Source organism: Armigeres subalbatus, chromosome 2 (genome assembly GCF_024139115.2).
Source record: "Armigeres subalbatus isolate Guangzhou_Male chromosome 2, GZ_Asu_2, whole genome shotgun sequence".
In the NCBI taxonomy this organism is placed as follows: Eukaryota; Metazoa; Arthropoda; class Insecta; order Diptera; family Culicidae; genus Armigeres; species Armigeres subalbatus.
The window spans coordinates 353,434,624-353,454,818 of record NC_085140.1 but is presented as its reverse complement, the minus strand read 5'-3'; the positions used below and the strand labels follow the sequence as shown (position 1 = coordinate 353,454,818).

The window sequence follows — 20,195 nt, the reverse complement described above, 5'->3', positions numbered from 1 at the left end:
ATATTTCTATAGGTTCATTCCGTTTTGGACAGTGAATCTTCAAAACGTAAATTTCTTTGCCTTAGTAATTTCAATGTTTATCGAATAATTTTTAAATCAGCGGTATCGTACTCAATGCTACTCGCAAGATTTGAAACATAGAAAATAATCAATACTTTTTCTCATTAATTTTGTACATCCCAATCGCAACCATTTTACTAAAATTGCATGGCACCCATTCAACTTGCGCTTGGAATTACCTCTACTTGTCAATCGTACCGAATAAGCTAAATTGAGTCATTTGTATAACCGCACACATTATCAGAAAAAAGTTTGCCACAATTTGCCATCGCAGTAATGTCCCATCTCTTCACGTATGAATGTGCAAAACTGCGCCAGCAACCATCGTCCCAGCATAAAACCCAAGAGAGAGAAAGTTTCAAAATTGCCATTTTGCCAGCGAACCAACCAACCAAGCCAGACGTACCGCAATGAATGTCACACATGCCAGCACACTAAAACTCACGCACCCCATCCCCAAAATTGCCAGTCAAAATTGCGACAAGACCGAACATCCCCCAGAACGATCCTTTTTCAGTGTTTCACCCTCGCGCCATCCGCATCATTCATCATCTAACCAAACTGGCTTCGGTCTGTATTTCGTTTTCGTGTTAGTTTCTAACCAGTGGAGCGACTACAATCGCACGTCTCAGCAAAACATTGTAAAAAATCCAATATGCGAAATCCGCACACGAAACCACCGAACCATGTTCATTCATTACCAATCAAACAACCAGCAAAACCCACTTGTGAGGGATGAAAGGAAGGGAGGAAACTCACTACGCGAAACCCGACCCAACCATCATCCTTGCCAATACTTCACGTTCACGTTTTGTTTCTGTGTAGTCTACCTCAAATCGAAAGAATCAATATCAGTAACTAGAAAACCAATTCCAACCGCACTCGCTCGCCCAACCCATTGTAAGATTAAAACCAAATACGAAGCACACAAATCTGCAGCCAAACGTCGATAAAAACCGAACCAGAAATCCCATTTCATTCCCACGAAAAGAAAAACCCTTTCCCGAAATTGAAAAAAAGAAAAACAACCACCCAAAAACCATTCAACCAAACCAATGCCAGAATTTCATCTACATATGAGTGTTGTATTTTCCAGACATGAAGTTCCAGTTACTAGTCAACCAATCACAATAGTGCACATGGACGACGATATTGTGGTTGTGAACAAACCAGCATCTATACCAGTAAGTGGCTTAAATGACCGCCATTAGCGATTCCCTTTTCAATTAATTTTTTCTCTCTTTGCATTTTTCTATCCTTACTTCGGGGAGTATCCCCCGGTATCCTTTCTTTTGTTTTCCGTCTCCATATTCCCGGGTCCTTGACATACTTCACCACCTACAAAAATCCGTTTCGTTTAACTTTCTTTCTCCCTCCGTGTTGATTGAACATCAATGAGCTCTCCGTTAAAGCTTTACCACAACTAACCAATTGCATCCATTTTGAAATACCTAATTTATCATTCGTTTTGTGTGTTCTGCTGTGTCCGAAATGATCATCATTAACCGTATCTCTATCTGGAATACATTGTGTGATTAGGACTCGTTTCGTGCGACTAACTATCTGTTCGTCGATCGGATATCATGTGAAGTTCTTGTTTGCGTGTTTGTTCTTTGGTGTTGATCAGATAATATACAATAAAAAATATTGCTGTTCATGTGAACACGGTGATTAGGAATAAAACAATCTCAAAAGCATTAAAATTATTCGTGTTCATGATGACTGATGTTTCGATATACTTTTTATGTTGTTTATGTATTACAAGCAATGGATTCCATTTTCGTTTATTGGTGGTTTTTTATAAAGATATTTACTGCTGTTAGCTGGGTTATGCCAAAAGCTCCAACCTTAGACAATGCCTTTAACATATGAACGCAGTTTGCAAAAGAGGTGTAGAGTTAGGAAGCTAATTGAAGAGCTTCACTTTAGAAAATTATCTAAGAAAGCGCGATCTATGGTGATAATAGAATCTAGTTTGTAGATTAACTACTGGAGCGTAATCAGAATTGGACTTTGAAGCCAGACGAGCCTATTTGTCTGAGATGATAAAACTTTCAGAAGGATTAAAATAAAAATGCAACTAACGCATAATGATGGGAAGGGTTTCAAACCACTAGAAGAATTTTGTTCCTAAAGAGAAATTCATCCGAAATTACAAGAGAGAGATTCAACAAAATTGCCACGGAAATTTTGTTCAATTTTTTTACGAAAAATATGTCCAGATTTTCACAAGAAATTCAACCAAGTTTCCTCAAGAAACGCGCCCGAGTTTCCTCGAGAGATAAATCCGTATTTCCATCCAAAATTCATTCAAATTTCCACGGAAAATATATCTGACTTTTCTCAGTATATTCAGCCGAATTCATTCAAGAAAATCATTCAAATTTCCACTAGATTTTTTATCACTTTTCCGAATTTTCACGGAAAATTCAAGTAAATTTTCATTCGAATTTCCACAGGAAATTCATTCGAATTTCCACAGAAAATTCATTCGAATTTCCACAGGAAATTCATTCGAATTTCCACAGGAAAATCACTAGCATTTCCACAGGAAAATCAATAAAATTTCCACAGGAAATTCATCCGATTTCCACAGGAAATTCATTCGATTTCCACAGGAAATTCGAATTTCCACAGAAAATTCATTCAATTTCCACAGGAAATTCATTCGAATTTCCACAGGAAATTCATCTGAATTTCCACAGGAAATTCATCTGAATTTCCACAGGAAATTCATCTGAATTCCACAGGAAATTCATTCGATTTCCACAGGAAATTCATTCGACTTCCACAGGAAATTCATTCAATTTCCACAGGAAATTCATTCGATTTCCACAGGAAATTCATTCGACTTCCACAGGAAATTCATCTCGAATTTCACAGGAAATTCATCTGAATTTCCACAGGAAATTATTCGAATTTCCACAGGAAATTCATTCGAATTTCCACAGGAAATTCATTCAATTCCACAGGAAATTCATTCGACTTCCACAGGAAATTCATTCGATTTCCACAGGAAATTCATTCGAATTTCCACAGGAAATTCATTCGATTTCACAGGAAATTCATCTGAATTTCCACAGGAAATTATTCGAATTTCCTACAGGAAATTCATTCGACAATTTCCACAGGAAATTCATTCGAATTCTCACACAGGAAATTCATTCAATTTCCACAGGAAATTCATTCGAATTTCCACAGGAAATTAATTGATTTCCACAGGAAATTCATTCGAATTCCACAGGAAATTCATTCAATTTCACAGGAAATTCATTCGAATTTCCAGAGGAAATTCATTCGATTTTCCAGAGGAAATTCATTCGAATTTCCAGAGGAAAATCATTCGAATTTCCACAGGAAATTCACTCGAATTTCCACAGGAAATTCACTCGAATTTCCACAGGAGATTCATTCATTCGAATTTCCATAAGAATTTCATTTTAATTTTTAGTCTTCCAAAATGCTGAAGTTTGATACCCATATTGCCATAGTTTATAATATTTTGAAATTGGCCGATTTTGGTGCCCTCGAAGGCTTCCCCAAGAGCCTCGGAACTGGCTCCAGGGTGGCCAATATCATGTCTGGATGTCATAATTCCACCAGTCTTCCAAAATGCTGAAGTTTGATTTCCATATTGCTAGTATGGAGCAAAAATATTGAACTGTCCATTTTGAGCCGGTTTCCGAAGGGTCAGTTCGAAGAAACCCCGTTGTTGGCCATTTCTTGAACAGGTGTCACCATGATTTTTGGTTCTGACATAATCCCTACATACAAATCTACCGAAATGATATGAATTGAGACTAAAAAAGCAACATTTTGTTGGACTTCTGGAGCCAAAAAAGGAAGTTGTGGTCAAATTTACTGCATCTGACCCAGTGACCCACCGGAATAACTCCGGGTATGAGGACCACATCACAAGTCCCAACATGTATTCTGAATTCTAGGATCCGTACGAGCAGAACAGTGATAAAACCAGGTCAATACGACAAAAATGACGAAATGGCAGTGATTTGATTTTTTTTTCCTTCACTCAGGCCGATACGGGTTAAAAAAGGAAAACTTAAATACGATGTTATTTCAAGAAGTTAATCATTGAACGCCATTAAATTCAAGGGTATACTTTCGATCGAAATTATTCTTAAAAACAATCACAATGATCCTCTACAAACAAGGTTACAGTAACTTATACTGAATGATTTTTTTTTAATTATTCAGTGATTCTAGCGTTCTAACGCGGAAAATAATAGACTTTGTATTTAATAGATTTAATTTAACTGTTTCCATTTTAAGTTGTATATTCTCAAAAGAATAAATTGTATTTGATCCAAAATTCTAATTGCATCGCACCGCTCGAGCACCAACAACGGCATTCGTTCACGATACTAATTGCGGCCACATAAACGAAAATGGAAAACATTGCAACAAAGGCATCAAAATGTATTTTTCGATTCGCGATCAACAATGGCATTAGCGCTACAATCCGACGTGTGTTTGTATGCCAGCATCTGAAAGTGCTGGTACGTCCGTGTCTTTGTTCGTACGTATGTTATTGTGTGTGTTATAAAATTTACAACAATCCCTCTCTCGAAAGGCATAATGCTTCCCACAAAACGCGTAACCCCAGCCAAAATGACAACGGAATTGGACCGTCCACCGGTGGGACATATCGTGCGGTTTAAACCATTAATATTGCACACCTACAGTATCTCTGGCCACACATGGACGACCCGAAGCAATCAACTCCACACACTACTGTGTCCATGCACACCGTCATGAATAACCCAACAATAACAAACGAAACGTGAGGTTTTTCTCACCGTGATCCCTTCTCATCATCGTTATCGCTGCTGCCGGTCCTGATTTGTGGGATTTCCGTAACAGGAACCCGTTCAGGATAGAGCGGCAACCGGGTGGGAAAAATCCGTTCCAATACCAACAATTATCCCAAAGTTTAATCCTGTTTTGGTCAGGGTGAACGCCGGAGCACCGGATGTTTGTGATTACCCTTCTGGCTTACCATATGTATTTGTAGGGATCGTTCCACAGCAATAATCCCCTAATGCATTCGAGGAGACTGGACCGCAACCATTAGGCCATCGCATCGCATTATGTGTTTTTTGTGTGAATTTTTTTTATTGACCACTTTTCACCAGCATGGAGACGCTTGGTGTAGCATTCATTCACTCAAACACTACATTGTTTCGGTGGACTTTTTGGAATTTCCGTTTTTTTTTTCTTTTTCAAATAGTGAATGAGATGTAAATCGTAGAATTTGCTGAATCGCGATTAATTTTGAAAGCTTGTATTGAATGGTTTTGGTAATTGATTAACTACTTGACATGTTGTAAAACAGTGTTGTGATAACTGATGATTCTGGGTATCTGATAGTTAGATAGTAGATCACATTTTCATTACTAAGTATCAGAAAGTTGTTAATCAATAATAGGAATAATGAAAAAGGCCATTAAGTATTTGAAAATTTTTACCCAATTTTTTATTCTCATTTCCAATAAATTACTTCTATACAGAACCATATCTGCAAGATAAAGTCCTCGTGTGTGAGCTCATAGTTGGATACATCTGTGGTATGAGCATTTTTATCGATTTTCAGATTTTTTTTTAATGCTAATATACTTTGGACACTTCAGTAGTAACACGCATACCACAATCCACGATACAAGTTGGCAATTATTTCATTTAAGACAAAGTGAACACTATCGGTTATGTTCTATTTATAAAACTCGTAATTATTGGTTCACCTCAGTTGCTTGGCTCTTTTGGTTACAGTTAAATTGATTATTTATTTCGCAAGTGATATTTCTTTCTCATTTTTGTTTTCCTTTTTTTCTTTCGATTTCATTTGATTTTTTTGTTTTCGATTCGATCGATTAATATGACGATGATTCTCGGCAATACCTAATCTTCGCTATCCACAAACGATTGAACTGTTGAATGTTGTTGCCTGGCTGATGACCTCTAATGATGGTGGTGATTATGGTGATAACTGGTGCTGGTATTGCGCTGTGTGCTAAAACCAATAAAAAAAATCGAAAATAATAAAAACTAAACGCGCTGGCATCCTACCTTGTGTGGCACCGTCGGTGGGGACCGAAAATCACTTTTGCTCTAAACAATCAAACCACGCGTCACAAACTTTGGAACGGAATCCTGCCTACTGCACACTGTACCGCACGAAAACGGGGTACAATCCAAATTAATGTCTTAACCGCAAAACAGGCACGAGACGCCCGTTCTTGATCACCCCATCAATATAATCTATGTTGACAACGATCTCGTTGTATTGGACAAACCTTGCTCGTTGCCGGTGAGTAGTAGTAATCACATCCCATGCTCCCCCCATTAGTTCCCCCCTTTTTCATCCAGCACCTCGACTCCAGGCAACCGAGATCCGAGCATGTCACTAAGAACGATGGAGCATACCTTGACTGTTGCCAACCCGTGTGCGGAACACGAATCCTGAGATCAGGAGTAAAAGGAATGGAAAACCCATTGAATGGGGATGGTTCTTTCGCGGAACGAATCGTAGCCTCATTGTTCTCGATGTGATCGCACATTTTTCTGTGTGGATTCCTCTATTTTTGTTTGTTATTCGCTGTAGTACGTGGAATATCTCCTACATTGACTAATCCTTATCATATTTGATCGGCTTCGATTGAGTTGAATACATCGAAATTTCGAAATTTGCATGTATTTCAATATTTTGGATTTCTTTCGGATAACAGGTCTCACGTAATTTAACAACATTGATCAAGACCATTAGGTATCCATTTGAATTATAGTATTCCTGATAAATTGGTGAGTAATCTGGCTAAATGAAAAAATAATAATAATAAATAAATAATATCACACTTGACTAAAGATCAAATTGTGGCCGTCATCAGATTCGCACAATCGGATGCTGTTAGTGGTTGTAAAGTGCATCAAGCATCGTTTTTTTTTTTAGGACAATAATTTGAAACGGAAGAGAGTTTATTTTAGACGAATTTTCTTCAAAGTGACAGAAAACTCATTAACAATTATAGCGTCGGTGCTGGCCGTCGCCGATGATTGTTGCAGAAAATTCAGTCATTTAGTCAAAATTTGGTTTGCGTCGGTAGCCATCCAGTGGTAGAAAATGATTTTTTCCCTAGACTCAGACATTTGGTTGTAGATGTTTGGGAAGGCGCAATAATGAAAATTAATCGAACATTTTTTAACCTAGTTTATTGAATAACAATGACAAAATCTGGTAAAAAGCAAATAGTAAAAATGCTTTTAGTAAGGAAAAACTGATTTTCAAACATTTGGTACTCATTGAAAATCAACATTTTCCAGCTTTTCTGGAATTTGTTGCAATCAATTATTTTCAATGATGCGCGACAATTTTGGTGAGAAAATTTCTCCTGAGTTCTGCTGACGACAACGACAGCTATTCGATGATTTACCGCTGAATTGGTACAGAAGCTATTCCTGTCAGGACCACAGAAGGATCGATTAATTGCCAATATTGTTTTTCACAGTCACTAACAGCAGCACGAGTATGCGAGGAAATATCACAGAAAAGTGTATTCGCCAAAAATCACCACTAGTTGATATGTGACAAAATATCAAAAGGCGCCTTCGTTGTGTCAACTTCGATTGTCCGATCCGATTAACTCTCACTCTCTTCTTTTCTTATGCGAAATTTTTGGAGCTTTATTTTTAATCAAGCGTCTTCCAACTTACTAACTCAACAGCAGCCAACCATCAGTCCAAATCTCGTGTGAAAATTTCACTTGGGTGTTGCTGCTGTCCAATCACACGATGTTTGACTAGTACAGCGGTTCTCAACCTTTTTCTTTAGAGGTACCCCTTCAAACTTTTGCATTTATTGAGGTACCCCCTATTTTTTTTCGCTTTTAGTAAAAATAATCATAACTCTCAAGATACATGTATGCAAATCGGACCTGAAAACTAATGGGACATATGGCTCTCAAGAAAGTTGAAATGATTGTTATTTCGTGGAACTTTCCAATTACGTTTATACATTCCTACAAGATTTTGAGGGAAGCTTTCCGAGCATCTTCAAAAAGGCTTCCGAGCCTCTTGAAAGGAAACATCCGAGCCCTTAGAAGGAGGTTTCTGAGCATCTTGAAAGAAGGTTTCCGATCCTCTTGAAAGGAGGTCTCTGAGCATCTTGAAAGGAGACTTCCAAGCCTCTTGAAAGGAGAATTCTAAGCAACTTGAAAGGAGGCTTCCGAGTCCCTTGAAAGGAGACTTCCAAGCCTCCTAAAAAGTGGCTTCCGAGCCTCTTAAAAGGAGGCTTCTGAACATCTTTGAAGGTGGCGTCAAAGCCTCTTAAAGAGAGCCTCTTGAAAAGAAGTTTCCGAGCCTCTTAAAAGGAGGCTTCCAAGCCTATTGAAGGGAGGCTTTCGTGCCTTTCGGAAGGAGGCTTCTAAGCCTTTTGAAAGGCGGCTTCCGAGCCCCATGGAAGGAGACTTCCAAGCCTATTGAACGGAGGCCTTCGAGCCTCTTGAAAGGAGGTTTCCGAGTCTTTTGAAAGGAAGTCTCTGAGCCTCTTGAAAGGAGACTTCCAAGCCTCTTAAAAAGTGGCTTCCGAGCCTCTTAAAAGGAGACTTCTGAGCATCTTTGAAGGTGGCAATCAAGTTTCTTGAAGGGATGCTCTCAAGCCTCTTAAAGATAGTCTTCGCCTCTTGAAAGGAGGTGGCCGAGCTTCTTGAAAGAAGTGACCGAGCCTCTTGAAATGAGGCTTGCGAGCCTCTTGAAATAGATTTACTAGCCTCTTGAAAGTAGGCTTCCAAGCCTATTGAAGGGAGGCTTACGTGTCTCTTGGGAGAAGCCTTCTGAGCCTCCTGAAAGGAGGCTTCCGAGCTCCATGGAAAGAGACCTCCGAGCCTCTTGAAAGGAGGTTTCCTAGCCCCTTTAAAGAAGGTTTCCCAGTCTTTCGAAAAGAGACTTCTGAGCCTCTTGAAAGGAGACTTCCAAGCCTCCTAAAAAGTGGCTTCCGAGCCTCTTAAAGGGAGGCTTCTGAGCATCTTCAAGTTTCTTGAAGGGATGCTCTCAAGCCTCTTAAAGAGAGCCTCTTGAAAGGAGGTACCCGGGCTTCTTGAAAGAAGGTTTCCGAGCCTCGTGAAGGGAGGCTTCCGAGCCTCTTGAAAGAAGGCTTTGGAGCCTAATGGAAGGAGGCTTCCGAGTTTCTTGAACGGAGTCTTCCGTGCCTCTTGAAAGGAGGCTTCCTAGTCTCTTGAAAGGAGGCTTCCAGGTCCCATGAAAGAAAACTTCCTAGCCTCTTGAAAGACGGCTATCAAGCCTCCTGAAAAGAGGCTTCCGAGACTCTTGAAAGGAAGCTTTCGAGCCTCTTGAAAGGAGGCATCCGAGCCTCTTAAAAGGAGGCTTTCGGGTCCCTTGAAAGAAGACTTTCTAGTCTCTTGAAAGGAGGCTTCCGGGCCTCTTAAAAGGAGGTATCCGAGCCTCTTGAAAAAAGGCTTCCGATCTTCTTGAAAGGAGACTTCCAAACCTCTTGCAACGAAGCTACTGAGTTTTCCAGAAAAGGAGTTCATGTCTTTCAAATGGAGGTTTTCGTCTTTAGATTCTGTAAGATATATATTAAGATTATTCTTAAGTTATTATTCAACATTTTATCTCGATCAGGATGATTGCATTGAAGATGTTTTTTTATTAGTTTATTCGACATCTTGTCGTTTTGATATTTTGTCACACTGTGCTGGTTGGGATAAGCAGGATTTAAAAGTCTTTGATTTACTGATCGCCATGTATATTATGTACAATACAAAGTCTTAGAATCAAAAATTATCAGAACTTTATCAAAAAGTTTTTAATGATATTATTATACATCCGCAATTACGCATTTTTGTCCGAGGTACCCCCTAGGGCCAGCGAAGGTACCCTCAGAGATACATGTACCCCAGGTTGAGAACCGCTGCACTAGTAAACTGCAGCAGACGGCATCCTGAAGGGAAAGTTCGGCGTGTATCCACACCAACAATGTAAATTAAATATTCTGCAGCACGCTGACGACCCTGCACTGCAGCTCCCCCAACGATTAACGAAGGGGCTAATGGACTTGATTTCTTAGATATAGAAATGATTCCGTGGGTATTCCAGTAGCTGAAAATATTTTATTACAGCCGTTGAAGTGATATATTTTGGTTTGTTTGCTGTTGGTAATTGCGTCAAGCGTAAATCGACACTATTCAGTACCACCATTTTAAACGGAAGAGAGTTGATTTGAGAAAAATTTCCTTCAAAGTGACAGAAAACTAAATAGCAATGATAGCGTTGGTACCGGTGAAAGTGACTGCGATGATTGCGACAGAAAATCCATTCGACGGGGTAGTGCCTGTAGCCATTCAGCGAGAGATAGTAATTTTTTTTCGCGAAATTTAGACTTTAAGTTGGTGCTTATGTTTGGAAAGGCGCATTTTTTTAAATTAATCAGGCCAATATTATTGCATCGCAACTACAAATTCAGGAAAAGCACAAAACGTAAAGTTTTAATAAGTAAGAAAAGTTTATTTTCAAACTTTTTGTAGGCTGTCTTCATTTTCAATTTTAACTAATTCACCCAAAATAAGAACATTTTTCAGCTGTTCTTGTGTTTTTTTTTTGTTCCAAGTTCGTTTATTTATCTGGTAGGTTTAGGCGTGTATAACACTTTATAGAACCACTACTGTTCTTTGTGATATGTACAATCGATGTCATCTTATTAATACGTTAGTAACAGAGGGATATAAGCAAGCGTACTCGTGGTGACTCGAGGTTAGGTTAACAATGTTTATGGATGGATGGGGCATAGCATTCGGAATCAAGAAATTTCAGCTTCATATTCCGCATTTGACGTCAGGGACGATGTGGCGCGTCATCGTGTTCCAGGAATGGTTCGTCAAAATAAATTATTGGCTAACATCAACAAACCCAAAGTTGGAAAATTTGAAAAAAAAATTATTAAGCGAAATGTAAATGTGTAAAGAAGAAGAAGAAGAAGAAGAAATAAATGTGTATTAAGCTATTTAACATCAACAACTAGGGTAAAATGCCCAATAGTGGACCCCCTAGTAGCGGAATTTTGCTCTTCCTGTCATAAGAAGTAGACATTTTCAACATATTAGGTCTGCTTGATATCTAATAACAAGTTCTGCATCTCCTCTTCACGATACATGCATAACACACTCAAATACATGACGTTATTCGTTGAAATTAACATTTTAAAGTCTGACTGAATTCGCCCTATAGTAGACCTCCTAGGGGTCCGTAATATGAAATTATTTTCCTATTGTCTACACTTCATTAAATTTTCGTGTTCCGTTTCGTTTCATCTAATATTACTTTCTATAGGATTTCCAAAGCATTTAATCAAATCATAGGACTGTAAGGTTGGTTCTCTCGATGAAATTTCAAAGCAAAATGTTTACGCTATGTTATGTGCTGTAATAATGCAAAAATTGCTGAAGGGTCCACTATTAGTTGGGGGACCACTACTGGGGACTTTACCCTACCAACTGCAAAAAAATGTTTAATTCACTAATGGATACAGAGTTTCTTCAATGGTAGTAAAAATTAACCCATAGTGGTTTATTATGCATTGATTTATTATGAGACTTGCAAAAATTGGTACAGCAGCTATATTATAGAGGGACCGCGACGTTAGGCATAAGTACGTTAGGCATAAGGACGATAGGCATAAGTACGTTAGGCATAATGGACGTTAGGCATAACGGACGTTAGGCATAATGTACGTTAGGCATAATGGACGTTTGGCATAATTCTGCCTTCTTTATGCCATAGGCTGAGCATGAGCATGAGCATTATGACCGCACAATTCGTAGTTGCTACTCCGTGATTGACTGAACTTGCGAAATTGTACAGAGAACACAATGAATGGGGCTTGGGGTTAGCTACCCATTCTCAATGTACACGTTTCGGGAGCTCAAATATTTAAAGTCAATAACGGCACCGGCCACGTCCTTACGGTCATATAGGAATGGAAGGATTGTTAGTCCGACTCTCGTTGCTACTAGAGACCGAGTATACCTCTGCATCTCCACGATTGTCTTGGGATAGGATATCGTTTTAGTTAAAAAGGATAATTTATCTGGATTCACTTTGGTAAGCGATGCGATCCATGGGATGGGAAATAACACTAATATTTCGGCTAACCGCGCGATCGTTCTGCTGTCCGAAACAAGAGAGATCACGCACTGAACTGATTAATTTTTATTACCGGCCGCGCAATGCAGAACACAATACTTCGGCCAACCGCGCGATCGTTCTGCTGTCCGAAACAAGAGAGATCACGCACTGAACTGATTAATTTTCATTACCGGCCGCGCAATGCAGAACACAATACTTCGGCCGACCGCGCGATCGTTCTGCTGTCCGAAACAAGAGAAATCACGCACTGAACTGATTAATTTTCATTACCGGCCGCGCAATGCAGAACACAATACTTCGGCCGACCGCGCGATCGTTCTGCTGTCCGAAACAAGAGAAATCACGCACTGAACTGATTAATTTTCATTACCGGCCGCGCAATGCAGAACACAATACTTCCGGCCGACCGCGCGATCGTTCTGCTGTCCGAAACAAGAGAGATCACGCACTGAACTGATTAATTTTCATTACCGGCCACACAATGCAGAACACAATACTTCGGCCGACCGCGCGATCGTTCTGCTGTCCGAAACAAGAGAAATCACGCACTGAACTGATTAATTTTCATTACCGGCCGCGCAATGCAGAACACAATACTTCGGCCGACCGCGCGATCGTTCTCTCTGCCTTCTTTACCCAAGCAGCACGCGCAACATCTTTCAAATAGGTGTTTGTTCCTAATAAATTGCATTGAAGACACTGGCAATACATCGAGTCACATTAAAGCCACTTCCCAGTTTCAGAAAATCACAATGTTTCAATTCCGTTTAGGTGGCGTCGCAATATTCTACCCATCTGACTTCTTGGGTGGTTTAAAATTCGATGTGTTTCATATCAGAAACAAAACAGATAAGTTGCAGAATTATTAACACTTCGGTTCATTGTTGTTACGACAATGTTTCTGATATGTTGCAAAACACTTTGAGCTCATCTGAGCAGTATTTTATTTTTGACAGTTCCCTGCATGTTCCGTATAAGGTACAAAGAAGTTACAAATGACTTTATTGTTTATGTAGTGCACTTGTAGCAGAATCTCCAAATAGAATTGATGGTGTGATGGTTATAGTAGAAGGTTGCAAATCTCAAGGTCCATGGTTCGTTTCCCGGCTGGTTTTTGTGTTTTTATTTTCATAGTAGCCGCAAGATGTTGCAAATTGGCTCCACCTCTTGCGCTTTTTGTGTCACAAAGAAGTTCCAAATACGACGCGTTGTGCATAAGTCAGACCTTTAGTAAGTCACACCACAGTTGTTGTTACTCACCGAGAAACAAGAGGTGTTGCTTGGGTATGCCATAGGCTATTCTTTAAGTCGTTTTATGCCTAACGTCCATTATGCCTAACGTACATTATGCCTGACGTCCGTTATGCCTAACGTCCATTATGCCTAGCGTACTTATGCCTATCGTCCTTATGCCTAACGTACTTATAGCTTACGGGGTATACCCATTATAGATACGGTACAAGGAACTCATTTTTATTTGGGGAAATCATTATTTTTAATAGTTTTCAAAACAACATCTTAGAATAAGCTGGATTTAACAGCATATTTATAGCACGACGCTTCACATGAAACCGTCTTAAAGTGTATGATTACGAAAAATCTCAATAAGACTTCTAAATCTATCTAAAGTGCCGCGATGCAAACAATTGACATACGGTTACATTTACTGCCAACCCCAAAGCAAAGCAGGGTCCGTTCAGCTACTACTAAACCATAACATACAGGCATTCAGCTACGTAGTCCTACGTCTTCTGTGCATACAACTCGATTGGGTTGCACCTGTGAGTTTCTTTATATTCCCTATTGAATGCCTTATTCACGGTGTGTCTATGGAGAAATATTATTTTTCAAAAATCAGTATCTCTGAATACCCACAACGTGAAAGGACATGCTCTCCTCTTTCATATAGTGGGTAAACTAAAATGTTCTATCGGGGGATCTAGAACAATTTTTATTTTTTTTCACTATTTTTGGTGCAAACTCCATAGAAATCTCAAATGATAGCCGATTTAATCCCCCCTAAAATGTATGGAAAAATGACCCCCGATAGAATATTTTAAAAATGCACCTACGTGTAAGAGGGAAACCTATACTTTCGTGTAGTGAGTGTTTTAGAGATACTGATTTTTTGAAAATAAGCCTTTTCGGACAAACACACCGTGTATTATTTACTAATGACTAAAATCTTTCATCTTATTGGAGTTTTAACCCAAGAATACATTTTATATTCAAACCCATGTTTGCTTCGCTGTATTCATTCAGCGTATATTTTTTTTCCAGTTATCCATTCGGAAATTCCTACAAACATTTCTTTGGAGATTCACCCAGACATTCCTCCTGGAATTGCTTCGAAAATTCCTACAGTCATTCCAACGGAAATTTTCTCAAGAATTTCGGCCAGTTATTTCTCCGGATATCTCTCTTAAAATTGCATCAGGAGTTACTCCAGAAATTCTGCCGAAAATTCCTCCAGGAATATCTCCGGAAAATTCGCATGGAATTCCTCCTAAAATCCCGCCATCAATTCCTCCTGGATTCTTATGGAAATTCCCATTCCTACGAAAATTCTCCCAGGAATTCAGCAGTCCCTCCGGAAATTCCTCAAGGAATATCTCTGGAAATTCCCCCACAAATTGCTCCAGAAATTCCCCCAAAAATTTCTCAGGAAGTCAGTTGGAAATTGCCCCAAGATTTCATTGAGAAATTACCTCAAAGAATTCCTCTGAAATTTTTTCTAGGACTTTTTCCGTAAATCGTCCAAGGGATTTTTTCGGATGTTCCCCAAGGAATTCCTTAGAAAATTTCCCAAGGATTTCTTTCGAAAATTAAACAAGAAATTTCGTCTGAAATTACCACAGGAATTGCTACGGGAATTCCCCTTGGAATATCTTCGGAAATACCCCTAGAAATATCTTCGAGAAATTGCTCAGGTATTTCATCAGAAATTCCCTCAGGATTTCCTTTTGAAATTCCCCAAGAATTCCCGAGAAAATCCGTTTTCAAATTATCCCAACAATTCTTCAGGAAATTGCCCTGGGAAAGCCACCGGAAATTCCTCCAGGAATTATTTCGGATATCACTGGAACTACTTTGGAAGTTTCGTTAGGAGTTGCTTCGGGAATTTCCTCAGGAGTTTCTTCCCCCGAAATTCCTTCAGGGATTCCCCAGTAATTCGTCCAGGATTTCTCAGGAAATCCAGGATCCAGTCCTCCAGGACCGCATTCGGAAATTCCTCTATGAATGCTTCCAGAAATTCCGGCAGAGATGCTTACATAAATTTCTCAAAGAATTTCTCCGGTTTCTCGTTTGGTAATTCCTGAAAAAAAAAATGATAATTCCTCCGGAAATTTCGTTAGAATTCCTCCGGTGCTTTATTTGGGAATTCCCTCGGAAATTCTATTTGAAATTTCATTTCAAGATTCCTTCGGTACTTTGGGAACTCTTCCGGAAATTCCTTTGAGAATTTATTCGAAAATTCCTTTGGAAATCATTGCGGAAATTGCTTCTGGAATTCCTCCTAAATTCCTTTGGAATTCCTCCGGAAATTTCTTCGGAATTCCTTCGGAAAATTTGTTTGGGATATCATTTCGATATTCCTTTAGGATTTCTTCCCGACATTACTTTGGAGATTCTTCCAGAAATTCATTTGGGATTTCGTCCCAAGTTTCCTTCAGGATTTCTTCCCGAAATTCCTATGACAATTTCTCTGTAAAATTCCTTTGAAGATTGCTTTGGAAATTTCTTCGGAAATTACTTTGGAAGTTTTATTGGAGATTTCTTCGGAGAATCATTCGGAAGTTCTGTTGTAGATTTCTCCGTCAATTCCTTAGCGAATTCCTCCAAAAATGTCTTTGTGAATTCCTCCGGAAATGCATTTGGAAATTTTCTCAAAAATTTCTTTGAGAAATCACCTGAAAATTCCTTCTGAACCTTCCGGTGCATTGCTACGGCAATGTTCCGCAAAATCTTTCACAAATTTCTATCGTATCGTGAAATGCACTTAATATATTAACTGATAGGATAGGTAATAATTTTACTTAGAAATGTTGTCATTCAATTATAACATTATTCATAATTCTACAAGAATTCTTCTTGAAATCTCTCAAGGATTTCTCTAAACATTCATCTGAAAATTCTTCCAAAAATATCCGCATTTTGAATTCTTCCTATTCTGGTAATTTAAACTTTTTCTAGCCTTTCTAGAGGTGCCATTTGCCTTCATCGAACTTTAAGTTTCTTATCCATCACCTATATTTTTGTACAGCCTTGAGCGCTTTTCATCCATCCCAGATTCAGCACATGCCATGGCAAACTTTAACCCTATACCATCGAATTCCAATCAATCATTCAACAGAATACGTTAAATCCGATCCCAGAAGCCATTCCTCTTCAGCTTCATTGTTGGCTCTGTCTGACTGTTGAGGTGACAACAATGATTTACTATTTGTTTATTTATCTTCCGGCTCGGATTATGTATGCATTATGTGTTATGAGTTTGGGGATGTTCGATTTTGATTGAACGATTTTCGGTACAGGTACTGCAAATCGGGAAGATGTTATTTCAATGCTTTTCGTTAATTTTGTTCACACTTTTCGAATTATCTTATAGATCAAACTTTTAGGGAAATACTACTTATTCAATTCAATGAAAAACCAAACATCCTTAAATGCAACGCTCAGTTTTCTTTGTTGCCGATAAGTTGCGGGAAAACACTTCCTCTCTTTTGCATTTGCTCCAAGACCTCATATAGGGTTGATTAGTTGTTTGTAAAATGTTGAAATCTTCGTTAATCATAATTATAATTGTTTGAGATATATCTTGATAAGGATGTGAATTAGAACCGAAAATGGCAACCCATTCCGGAGAGCGAATCGCAGTTAAACAGTCTTTTGATTCGTTATCTTCGATGGAACACAAACCTATTGCCAAGTCGCAATGTCGTGCTTTCACCATCAGCGTACGATAAGACTTCTACAACTCGGCCACAATGCAAGTGTAGCTACACACAGAACTAACGAGTATCTCCAGCTGGCCCGTTTTTCTGCTGCATCGGGGACAGATGGGTGTTTGTTGAGTTGACCCAAACTCCGCGCGATCCAATTCCACTCGACGACGACGGCGACGCCGGGGACGAAGCGAAAACATTGCATGAGAAATGGCGTTCGCTCAAGTCGTACAAACGACGACCATCCGGAAGCTATATTCGAACTCGGAACTCAGCTGCAAGCACCGGGCGCTGTTGAGGCGGGGACATTTGTTCGATCCGACAACAAAACACGAGTTGCGGAGGCCAAGAGTGTAACAGTTATATGTTCCGGGAAACCCATTTTAAAATCCGTCACATTCGCTTGAATTTATCTGATTCCGTTGGGGAGTGGTGGAACGTGGACATAAGGGTATATAATATATTTCCATATAAGTTGAAGTCGAACAAAAATCGACAAAATGTTGATAGCCATGTCAAATTTGTTTTTATAATTGATAATGAAATTTTGATATTTGATCAAATCTACTCATATTATTCCATCATCCTAAATAAAGCTGCCAGTGAAGTTCATCAATGACAAGTTTGGCTGGGTGTTTCGAATTCCCATATCGCATAACCGCAATTCGAAGCACAGAGCCGCAGCGTGGACAGCCGAGAGTCGTCCTTCTGAATCTGGTCGAAGTTCGTCCCTGTTGCGGTAAGAATTTCCGCGATGAAGCGAAGAACGAGATTTTATTATGGCTGTTGCACGACGATGCTGTTTCCGATTTACATAATAGAGCAGCGCATTGTTCCGGAATTGGTTATTTCATTGCTTTTGGCATTGTTCCCGCTGTGAATTCGGTCCGCTGCTGCTGAGAGGGCAATGTTGGCATGTTCCTCAGCTCCGATTGGGGAAGCGGTGTACGTTCGAGTGCGGGAGTAAGGATTTGCTTGTTTGATTCGATTGGCAGCCAAGGGTGTTGAAAGGACTTTTCTGGTGTGGAAAATGGAAATCCGCTTTCGAGTTCAGCGAGTGGGTTGGTCGGGGACTCCAGTTAGGTTTTACCAGTGGTGGCGTAGGTTCACCAATTTGTTGATGTCGAGTTCGATTTTTGTTCCAGTCTAAGATGTTTTCAGGTGAGAATGACTTCAGATTCCCTGAGAAACATAATTTTTCTTAAGATGCAATTCGGGAAATTGACAACTGGTAGTAGAGTTCATATGGAAATGATGTGTTGAAAGACAAGTCAAGCTCCAATAGACACCGAAAATGAAGAAATGTTATTTATTCAAAGAAGCTATTTCGTGGCATATATAAGACCTACTTTTTGACCCCGGAACCTAAAAGCTCGGGTTCGGAGGGAAACCGGCAGCAGACCCCAGACTGCTGGTCTAGAGCCAACGGCAGTCCGTGGGGTGGGTGCTCAAGACCTCTTTTGGATTCCGGGTCTCAGGGCGTACGGACGCGGGGGAGCTTTCGGATCACGGGAACCTAACTTACGCAAATTACTCACGGTCGGACTTGGTTTTATTGAGGCAATCGTAGCGGGGGCTTCGTTGGTGTCGACAGTAATCCAATAAAGTGTGCGGCTGAGAAGAATACGGCCCGGATGCGATCGCGTCCTAGCGATCGTCGTATGGTGGAACAACTGGAAATCACGTGGACTAGCGGTAGCTTTGTCGGATCCGGTGGAAACCCACCGGACGATGGTTGGTTTGGTATAATCCCGTATCGGCGATCGTCGAATGATGCTGAGGGCCACGAGCATCGACAGCGGTATCAACGACGGTAATCAACGAAGGGTGGGGCACTGGAAAGCAAACCAGCGGCCTCAAGGGTGGAAGGTCGTTCTTCACTGACGCTTGTTTCTCTTGTTGAAATCCAAATGGCGGCCGCGTCGATGATGAGATGGCTTGACAATCACGTAGACCAGCCGGGGCTCGCCGGCAACGGGCTTGAAAATCTCGGAATTCAGAGAATGGCGGTCCCGGGAGTGGTTCCGGCGGGGGAATCTTCGGTGGCTCCGTTTGATAAACCGACGCTGTTGATTATATCCTCCGGAGGTACGGGGATGACCACGGAGTGGCTAGCGCCGAATACACGGGCCACTATCAAAAACACTTGCTCTGCAGATGTCCCGGGGCTTCGTCTTCAACGGTCCACTCGGGGCTCGGTTGGCCAAAACAGTCCTGGAAATCTTCTGGTTCGAACTTGGGTGACAAAAAAAAACCTTCACTATCGCTTCACTCAATCGTCAAAAAAATGTGCTCCTTTGCGGACAGAAAAAGCCAATCCCTCCTTTGATGCTTTACCATTCGCAGGTTTTCATCAACTGCCATACCAAGCGTTCACCAACACCTTCCCGCCCAAAACCGATAATCGCTTCTTTTCTCCTCCTCTTATATCCAGTTCAGTGGATCTCGTCACCCACTCAGCACCCAAATGATTTCATCGCACCTGGTGCGCGGGTGCGCCTCACGCACATATCGCCTGCCCCATGCGCGTCAATATAAATGACCAAGTTAAAACTCGCGAATAAACTTTACAATTATTTACCCTATTTTCCCGCAATCATAATTCTAAATCATTTATTATTTGTTACCCGCCGGTAACATATCCCCACTGGTCGGAGTTGAAGAAAGCGTGGAACAATTTTTTCTTGGTTCAAATAATTCTATCTTTACGCTACTATGTTCAACAAAAAACGAAAAACAAAACATCCTTGGAACAAAATCAGTGGCCACTAACAATAGACATGCATAACATCACTTACAATCTAATCGAGGAGCTGCCTACATTGGTTGTCTGCTACGACTGGATTGGATATACACAAAGAACCAGGCAACAGTTATCGGCCTCCTCAAAACAATTAACTTATCCGGAGCTCTCGCAGCGGAGCCCTAATTAATTCAAAAATAAACAAAACACATACTTTCCACAATATTATAAGACCGTTGAACACGACATTACTTTCTCGCACTGCGTCGACACGC

At 40.2% G+C, this 20,195-nt stretch overlaps 1 protein-coding gene across 2 annotated transcripts in view; it reads left to right on the top strand.

Annotated features, from left to right (window-relative positions):
* LOC134212934 (pseudouridylate synthase RPUSD2) overlaps positions 1–20,195 on the top strand; it is a 454,550-nt gene that overhangs the window by 355,959 nt on the left and 78,396 nt on the right. Inside the window, exon 5 of one of the 2 annotated variants that reach the window (XM_062691287.1) lies at positions 6,298–6,385. In XM_062691287.1, coding sequence (XP_062547271.1) covers positions 6,298–6,385 — 88 coding nt within the window. Of the gene's footprint in view, positions 1–1,156; positions 1,245–6,297; positions 6,386–20,195 lie in introns of both variants that reach the window. The other variant, XM_062691286.1, reaches the window with a different exon arrangement.